This window comes from Chaetura pelagica, unplaced genomic scaffold (genome assembly GCF_000747805.2).
Source record: "Chaetura pelagica isolate M959 unplaced genomic scaffold, ChaPel_1.0 scaffold108, whole genome shotgun sequence".
Classification (NCBI taxonomy): domain Eukaryota; kingdom Metazoa; phylum Chordata; class Aves; order Apodiformes; family Apodidae; genus Chaetura; species Chaetura pelagica.
The window spans coordinates 3,195,840-3,205,957 of NW_009970718.1; the positions used below are offsets into that span (position 1 = coordinate 3,195,840).

Consider the following 10,118-nt stretch of genomic DNA (forward strand, 5'->3'; position numbering starts at 1 on the left):
GAGAGTTAGGCAGCCCTCAGGCCTGTAAGTGGATGAACAGAGGTTTTCAGAATCAAAGTTCTGTTGCTGTATATCAAAAACACCCGTATAAATAAGTTACTAATCAGCAGTGCTCAGTTGCAGCATCAGTCCGTCAGTTTCAGGTGTTCTGCACTGTGCCATGGATCTCTCACCATGGCCAAGCCATTTTTGCATCCTAGTTTTGTTGTGTCTTGGAGATTAGCCTGCTCAGCCTCTTGTGGCAGTTACCTCTTTGACATCCTGTCAAGTAAAATCCATGGTTCAGTGCCTCTTAATTCTCTCTGTTCTGGTGTCACAGAAAAAGTTTCACATGTACCTTCAAAGCATGCACTGGGGATGGTGTAGGACTGTTTGACTAGCTGTTGTGCTCACTATACTGTTTGTAGGTAGCTGTGCATTAACCCATTCTCATTATGATGTGCCAACTTACAGGACAGGAGGTGTTGTCATTTCTGTGCCTCTTACAGTTCCCTGTGGCTGTGACTTCAGTTTCTAGCTGTACAGATTCAGATTGCTATGAAGAATGGTGAGGAAAAGGCTGAGGTGCTTAATGACATCTTTGCCTCAGTCTTTAGTAACAGGGGCAGTTATGTTGAGGGAATCCAATTCCCTAAGCTAGGTGACAGGGACCAGGAGCAGAATAATCCCCCCACAATCCAGGAGGAGATGGTCACTGACCAGCTACACCATGTAGATCTATGGGGCTGGATGGGATGCACCCAAGAACGCTGAAGGAGCTGGCAGGGATGCTCACCAAGGCACTTTCCATCATTTATCAGCAGACCTGGCTGACTGGGCAGGTACCAACAGACTGGAAATCAGCCAGTGTAGCCCACTAATATAAGAAGGGATGTAAGGATGATCTAGCAAATTATAGGCCTGTTAGTTTGACTTCCGTACCAGGGAAGCTGATGGAGCAGTTCATCCTGAGCACCTTTATGCAGTACATGCAAAACAACCGGCTGATCAGACCCAGTAAGCATGGGTTAATGAAGAGCAGGTCCTGTTTGAGTAACTTTACCTCCTTCTATGACAGGGTGACCTGCTTATTGGACGGGGGAGGGCCTGTGGATGTTGTCTACCTTGACTTTAGCATGGCCTTTGACAATGTTTCCCACAGCATTCTCCTAAAGAAACTGTCTTCTTGTGGCTTGGATGTGCACATGCTTTGCTGGGTAAAAAAATGGCTGCATGGCCGGGCCCAAAGAGTTGTGTTGAATGGAATTAAATCCAGCTGGTGTCCTGTCAGGAGTGGTGTTCCCCAAGGCTAGTGCAGGGACTGCTCCTGTTTAACATCTCTAATGACTTGGATGACTTGGATGAACAGATAGAGTGCACCCTCAGTAAGTTTGCAGTTGACACTAAGCTGGGTGGAAGTGTCGATCTGATTGAGGGCAGGGAGGCTCTGCAGAGGGATCTGGTCAGGCTTGGTTGATGGCCTGAGGCCAATTGTATGAGTTTCAATAAGGCCAAATGTTGGGTCCTGCACTTTGGCCACAACAACCCCTGGCAGCACTACAGGCTTGGGGAGGCGTGACTAGACAGCTGGCCAGCACAGAGGGACTAGGGGATGTTGATTGACAGCTGGCTGAACATGAGCCAGTGTGCCCAGGTGGCCAAGAAGGCCAACACCATCCTGGTCTGCATCAGAAACAGTGGGACCAGGGAGACGATCCTGCCTCTCTACTCAGCCTTGGTGAGGTCACACCTCAAGCACTGTGTGCAGTTTTGGGCACCACAGGATAGGAAGGACACTGATGTGCTGGAGAGGGTGCAGAGAAAGGCAACTAGGCTGATTAGGGGTCTTGAGTACAGGTCTTACGAGGAGAGGCTGAGGGAGCTGGGGCTGTTAAGCCTGGAGAAGAGGAGGCTGACGGGAGACCTCATTGCTCTGTACAACTACCTGAGCGGAGGTTGTGGTGAGGTGGGTGTTGGGCTCTTCTCCTTAATAACTAGCAGTAGGACAAGAGGAAATGGGGTCAAGTTGCACCAGGGAAAGTTCAGATTGCCTTTCTTCACAGAAAGGATGATGAGGCATTGCAACAGGCTGCCCAGGGAGATGGTGGAGGCACCGTCCCTGGAGGTCTTAAAAAAACAGGTGGATGTGGTGTTTCAGGAGATGGTTTAGTGCTCCCAGAGGTTGTAGGGCAGATGGTTGGACTTGATGATCTTGAAGGTCTTTTCCAAACTTGATGATTCTATGTTGCTTTGATTCTATCTGTTCAGTTCAGATGCATCTGGGTTGTCAGATGTGTCACAGGACTTAAAAGAGATCCGGATTTCTTTGGATTATTATCTGGAGACCAAGATATGTCACAGCACCTGAAACTATTTAGTCATGTAGGTTTAGCAGTACCTTTTAGTATGTGAACATACTGTTTGGACATGCTAGCCATCCTGCAGCAACCTAAGGCAAAGAAAACCTTCACCTGACAGGTCTACAGTAGTGTAAGGACAAATCATGCTTTAATCTGCATTGACTATTCTGACTAGGGGTCCATTAAGAATTTGAATACTTGGCTTACATGTAAAACTAAGTGTGTCTAAATTCAAACTATATCCCAGGTTTAGATCCTTGAGAGGTCAAGAAAGCACCATTTCTGCACTGGGTTTCAGCCATGACTTTTTTTCAAGTGCCTCAACAATTTTGATAGCATCACAGTGGCTTGTACATCTTTATCCAATGTAAAATTAAAAGCATTGCATTTGCTTTCAGACTGTTTTTCATTTTGGCAGCTGCTAAAGTGTCATCCGTCTTTGAAAAAATGCTCTGCTATCTTCCTTTGAACACCTTATCTGGGATAGTGCCAGTCTTTCCCTCTTTGTCTGTTCTGTGCACACTCTGCTGGTAGCTCCAGAAAAAATGATCACATTCATTGAGTTTATATACCTTTTAACTGACTGCCTGTTATTCACTTAACTGTTGCAACAACATGGATGTAGGCAACTTATGATGGGGTTTTTTTTTGGACTGTGTTTTAGAGCTATTTAGAGTCTTTCTGCCTCAAATCTCTTACGCCTTTTTGTTCCTCTGTTTGTCCTGTTGTCCTATTGTTTAAAAATTGTGGTCCACCTTCTGTAGGCTTTGGCCTGTGAAAAGCAATTTCCCTGGCTTTGCAGCTTCCAGTTTTACTGTCAAAGGTTAATAGAGGGTTTGTCCCAAATCCCAGTTGCAAACTTGTCCTATATCTATAACATTCACAAGAATTAGTTCTGCAGCCTTTAATTATTTACAGTTATCCTGTCTGTTTCTGAAGAGCATTTTACTCTGTTAGGAGCTTCAACTGCAGTGCTTTTCCCCCTCAGTGTTTTCTTAGGTTGTGCTGTTCATACTCTATGAATGTACCTTACTACAGAATGTAAGTATGGCAAAGCAAAAAGAAGCCTTTTGGCAAGCTATGGAAAATCATGGATGACCATGACATTTAATATGGGTCCTAGCCAGGAAGCAGAGTAATCAATTAATGAAAACTGCTCTAATCACTAGCCAAAAATAGAAAAAAGTGGAGATTTTTCCACAATGGAATTAAACTTTTGATACTGTCAAAATATATATGGTAACATCATCAGGCAACTATGGCTTTTTTGAAAATGTCAATTACCCTCATTTATATTTAAACTAAAACCTGAAAATTAAAATTGGACTTCTTTATTTTTTAGCAGCCAAAAATCTATACTTTATAAAAGTAATTTTCTCTTCGTGTTCTGAAGTGAAAATAATACTGCAGAGGATAAAAGACACTGAATGTCATGCTAACAGTTAATAAAATAGCAGTGTTTTTTATAATTATTTCTAATAAGATAAGAACAGTACTAAAAATATTTTAGTCAATAAATACACTTAAAATATGCACAAAAATTTTCCTTAATATTTTCTTTAGAATAATATGCTATTTTAAGTCTAACTGAAGGTCAATTTGTATGTTTAACTTACTTATAAAGTACAATGCACAATTTATATTAGACTTCTTGGATGCTTTCATGTTTCAAATATTCATGTTTCAGATTTTAAAAAAAACCCTGTTGGGGTGATCTGGTGCATTCAAGGCTTTTCTCTATGTTTGAGTATTGTATCCAGTTCAACTGAACTTGCTGTAAGCCTTCAGATACTTTTCGTGTTCATAAAAGCAAGTGACTACTTGGATAATTTCCATTTCAACTAAAAATATAGCATATGCCTGGTTTGGTATCTTTCTACTTGTTAGTACCTGTATCTAGTGACCATTGACCTCTTAGCCTTTTTGGTTAACCCATCTTTATCTACATCAGCCTGCCAAGGGGAGCGGTGGCAGGCCCACAATAGATGATGGGGCTGTAGGAACTACCCAACTGTCCTGTTTATCAGGAGTCTTGTGCAAGTGTTCATTTAGTTTCACTACACCTGTAATTGTGTATAATGCAGAGAAGGATGTATAATGCATATGAGAAATGGGAATAGAAATGGTGAGAACTGTGGTTTTTCGCATGCGTTTCACGCTGATGAAAAAGACAAAGACACAGGTTTGTGGGGGGGGGGGCGGGGGAGGTCCTTACAACTGACATTTCTTGTCATGCCATTTTTGTTAATGAGACATCGGCTGAAGGAATGATAATATTTCACCTTCATAGATGCTATAAAAATGAAATACCTCAGATGCAAGGAAAAAAAGTAATTCCAAATGCTTCCCAGTTTTACAGAGGCTGGAGAATATTTCTGGTAGGAGAGTTCTTGCCTGTTCTCACAGTTTTCCCTTGGTATCTGCTGTTGTCCTCTCTTGGAGACAGAACATTGGAACAGAGGGACTTCAGGGTGACCCAGTAGTTGTAGTTTTCTTACATCCTTATGTACAATAAACCAGAAGTTTATCTTATAAACTACGTGGAACATAAATAAAAAATAGCTTGGAAAAAAGTATGGTTTGAGTTTGGGGTTTTAAAATTTGTTTTGGGTTTTTTGTTGGGGTGTTTTTGTTTGGTTATGTTTTTGTTGTGGTGTTGTTTTTTTTTAGTTCCAGCAGAAAATCTGAGCCAATATTTATATGCTGTTCAAGAGATTAAAAAAAAATATGATATTTTTGTTAGTGACATATTAGCTGAAAAGTTATGAAATGTGCGTAATGAAAAGAGCCATTAGCATATGCCATTTTTCATGTGACATGAATCAATTCAATAACTTTCATATTTCCTCTTTAGAACATACTAACTTGTGTCTAAGAGGTGATACAGAGCTGTATGTTGGATTTGTGCTAGCAAGATCCTCTAGCCTGTTCAAATATGTAGATTTTAATAGGACTGTCCCAGGAAGTCGCAACTGATCCAGTTGCCAGAATATGGTCTGTTAGTTTCTCAACATTACAACATTTTATATATAATAATGGTAAGATTTGAATAATGGATAACACAAAGTTTTAGGATGTTGTTACGTGCAACTGGGTCAGTTGTGTGCACCCTTAAATAGACAACATATACTGTTTACAGGCATTTTGAAAACACAGATATCACTTGGGAAGACACAAAAATAATTGCTATCATTATTGAATGCATTAGCTCTTGAGAAGAGTAATCTCTTAAACACTGTAGAAGTATTTTAGCAAAGGATATATGAGTGTATTAAAAGCTACAATTTTATTTTATTATTCCACAGAGATTTTAATCCAGCACAAGTAACTTCTTAATTGTTGTAGCATCTTGATGATCTTGAAAGTAGAGGTCAAATTGGTATGTGAGGTTTTAAATCCTGTATCTGTTGCATAATTTAAGCAGAATGGAAATTCTTATTTTGGATTTAAGTAAAATGTATCTATGAAAATACATTGTATAAATCTAGAAACAGCGACTTAGTGAAATTCTGCAAAGCTTGCTTGCACTGTTGCATTAAAAAAACGTTGTTGTATAATTAGTAGAGTGAAAAGTCAAGTGGCTCCATTATCTTTTTAGGAGAATTTAAAGATTTTCTTTTTTCTTCATAAAGATTTTGCAAAGTCACTGATGCAGAGAATGTTACAATTCCTTTTGAACAAAGGAAGAGGTGAAAAGTGTAAAGTAGTTTATATTTCCAGGGTCCTTATATAATCCTTAGCCTTTAGCTGTCATTGTTTTATCACCATCAGAAAAGACACGGGCTGTAGAATCATATTCACATTTCCATTTCTAATTGGAATTGACCCATCCTGGTTCAATACTGTGTCAAGACTCAGATCTAGCAGAAGAAGTGGTTATGAAAGAAACAGGAAATCTTTCACAGCTAATCATAAATTTTGTCGCTAAAGCAAGTTCTTCGTAACTGCATTAAGCCAATATGTGTAGCTTACAGTCTGTATTCTTGTTTCCACAGTGCATATGTCATAACAGACTTCATGGGCATGAGGAATGAAAATTTTATGAAGATAGCTGCAGTTGGGACTTGGATGGGAGATTTTGTCACAGCATGGATGGTAAGAAACACAATATTACAATTTAAAATAAAAGGAATGTGTTTGTTCGTTTGAAGGGAATGAGGAGAGACCAAGAGCAGAGAGAAAACTGGATTTCTTGTAGTATTCATGTATTTAAACTCTAACCAGCAGAAAGTTTAAAAAGGCAAAGTAGCATAATGGCAGGGTGTTTAATTAGCTGCCCTTCCAGAAGAGTTTCAGTTAAAATGTCGTAGAGCACCATTTATTTTGTGGGTGGAAATGTTGCATTGACTTCTGTGAGGACATCATGGTGACCCTTCTTCACTATAAAGTAACATCATGACCTTATATCTGGTAAAACAATGAGTAATGGTTGTAGATAAACAAGTCTAATGAAAAGAATTAATGCAAATAAAAATTAACTGAAAGATGTCATAAAAAATGGTGGGGTTAAGAGAAAGAACGTCATCCAGTTACATCCCAGAATTTGAAGGTTACCTGTTTGAAGTGAAACTATCAGATTAAGTTTCTCTCTAGTTTAGGATTTAGAAGAAAAAAAGTTTTACAGAAGATTAAATGTGTTAAGGAGGCTGCTTTTAACTTGGATTGTGATTGTTATAAAGGTTCTCTCCTGAAATATGGGCAACTCAAAGATCAGGTTATTGAAAGAGACCCACAAAATGATGGTTAACTTGGAACAAAATGAAGCACATGTGTTTTTATTGCTCAGGCAAGGATTTCTTAAATGCAAAGTGATAAAAAGTTGTGGGTTTTTTTTGTTTATTTGTTTTTTTAAAAGATAAGATTAAGTTTTTATGATAAGTGTCAGTAAGAATTTTAGTAATTATGACTGTGACATTAGTAACTGAAGTGGCATTCATTTAAATTGGGAAAAGAAGTCCGTGATTTTTAAGGTTGTAGAATATGTTTTAGTGAATCTATTTTTTTATAATGATTCACTGATAGCTCTGTTTTGTTCACTCAAAATAACCAACATAATTTTAGAGGGAATCATTAACACAGGGAACATTGTCTGATGTGTGTTTACCACATATCACACAAAGATGAATGGAAAAGATCTCAGCACTGTATATAGCTAGTGACTGCAGTAATTGATATAATAATTTGACATAAGTAAAGAAACAAGTCAAGATGGATGAATTTTAGGAGTGTGGTATGTGTTGAGAGAAAACACTGTAGGAATAGTATCAAGAAGGAATGACTGTAAGATGCTAAGACTAAAGTCTATAAAAATGTCATAGTTGCAGAAGGGTCTCTGAGTTTCTGTCAATTTGTCTTCTATCCTCCATGTCTTTGGCACATACTGCACAACAGACAGAAGAAAAAAAAATGTCAAGGATTTTTTCAGCATATTTTTCAGTGTGTGTCAGTGGTTTGTCCAAGGCAAATAATGCTCTGTGAAATGGTGGCCATAAAGAACAAGTATGGAGAAAATAATTTGTGTATACATTACAGTAAGGACATTGCAGAATTGGTGCATTGACTGATGTTGATAATTAATGTGGATTTCTTGTGAATCAGTAATAAAATTCATAACTACTTCTTAATAACTTTAGCTTGACCCTTTTGTAATGAACTTTATCCAACTATGGAAGGAAAGATGATGCCTAAGCTAAGCAGAATTGAGTGGTCATGTTCATCATACATGTGTAACTTAAAGCTCCAGTGACAGATTACATCCAAGTTGCACTACATTAGGTAACGTTCAATTTTTCAGTCCCTATTTTTTAATTTTCATGAAAAAATCCTGTTACATGCTGTATACACTGTATAAAGCATGGAAATTACTGGATTAAAGAGGCATGAGAATCCTGATCCTTTCCTGTGTACTCAAAACCCTTTCAGGTCTTTTCAGCAATGGAGGCACAATCGGATTATGCCACAGCAGATTTCAGTGATGGATGGAGTTATTATCATTGAAGAACTGAAGAGAGACTGGGAGAGACTGTAAAGGCTGTTTGGAAAAGGAAAGTTGTTAGCTTTCAGGAAGAGCAGAGGGCATGGGATTTGAGGGCGTGGAATAGGACATACTTTGATTGCACAGAGAGAATTGAGAGGTGTGGTGATTGTTTTCTGCATCTTCAGAGCAAAAGATGCTAGTGAGATTGCTTCTGTAATGCAAATCTCTAGGCAAAGTGAGTGAATTAGTCAATGGAAATTACAGTGTGGAAGGGCAGTTAAGCCTAGGAACATCAAAAAAGCTACAATGTCAGGTAGAGTGATACTAGTGACAAGGAGAGTGGACATGTACAGTGGTGCAAACCTCTCACACAGCCTAACTTTAGCAGTCTTATTCTGTATGAACAGAAAATACTAATTTTCCTGACTTTCTGCATGTCAAGCCCAGCATGGAATTTATACCAAAGTGACACGAGTCTTCTGTGGGTTAATTATATTTTATGAAGTTATTGAATCCTGTTTGGAAAGAGAAACCAAACCTCTAAGGGAACCTTTACACATCTTTGCATTCACATCAATACTAATATTTTCTAATGTGTAATAAGTTTCTGTAAAGAACCCACCCATCCTTAGACTACAAAAGAGAAAATGAAAAAGCAGATGTAACTTCCACTTCCAGTGAACCACATTAGAATTAAAATCTTACTCCCCGTTTAATTGGAAACTTTGGAGATAAGCAGTAATAAAACAGAACAGATGGGATTCCATTTAAAAAGTGGGTAGTCATTAAACAATAACATTGCCCTAGTACAGCTAGGAGAGGCTTATTAAATCAGGAAATTGAGTGAAATGGTAAAATATGTTTTGGATTGCTGTTTATTTTGTATGTAGAAGGCAGAAAAGAGCCTTCCCCTCAACACCTCTTAGCTCACTGACTAGTTTGATACAGGGTCTAACTGAAATCCTAATAAAATCAGCAATATTCTGTCCATTGTGTGAAATGAGAATGGGGTCATGCTGTGGGTTCAAAGGAGCTAACTAAAAAAGCTCCAGGAAATGCACTTACCTGGACAAATGGATCAAGTTTTCAGTCTTAGAATTCCAGAGGATGAATCTCCCACCATTATGTGTTCCAGCTTTGCTAGCTCTGAAAGAAATAGATTTTGTTCTGTTCTTTTCATTCATATTTCTCTATGAGGCATTTTTTGTCTTCATGCTCTGGTGAAGAAGACTTCTGTATTACCCTATTTTATGACACTAACATGTCTTACATGCCTGGTCACAATGTAGCTAGTAGAGGGGCTTGTGGGTGGTTCATAAAGATGACTCTGGACCTGTCCATGTGGTCCTTGATGTAGTTAACATCAGTAGCTGACAGGTTTAAATTATTGATTACTGCCCTGCAAGCATAGAGTAAATCTGTAGATTCCTAAACCAGAACTTCTTTCTCTCATGTGTACCATGTAAGAATTCAGGCTACATCTGAAAGAACATAACAGTTGTACCCAATCAGACCAAAAATCCATCCAGCCTTTTTATCCTGCCTCAAACTATAACTATGAGTAGAAGCTTACCAGGAGAGAAAGGAGGAGCCAGCCACATGTATACTCTAATACTCTTTCCAAATACATGCAGTTTTGTGCATGGAATAATGCTAGATGAGTGTCTCTTTCCTGTTCTTGCCCAATGTCACCTTTTGCCCAAGTATGATTTTTAGCATCCACAGAAGTGTTTGGCAACAAGTTGCCGAGGTCACTGCATTAAGAATTACCTCCTTTTGTTTGTATAACTTGTTTCCTGCTG

General features: G+C 38.6%; 1 protein-coding gene across 1 annotated transcript in view; it reads left to right on the forward strand.

Moving 5' to 3' along the window:
* The window catches only part of TMEM117 (transmembrane protein 117), a 198,031-nt gene that overhangs the window by 81,505 nt on the left and 106,408 nt on the right, over window positions 1–10,118 (forward strand). Inside the window, exon 3 of the mRNA XM_010006285.1 lies at window positions 6,335–6,434. Within this exon, the coding sequence (XP_010004587.1) occupies window positions 6,335–6,434 (100 nt within the window). The remainder of the gene's footprint in view (window positions 1–6,334; window positions 6,435–10,118) is intronic.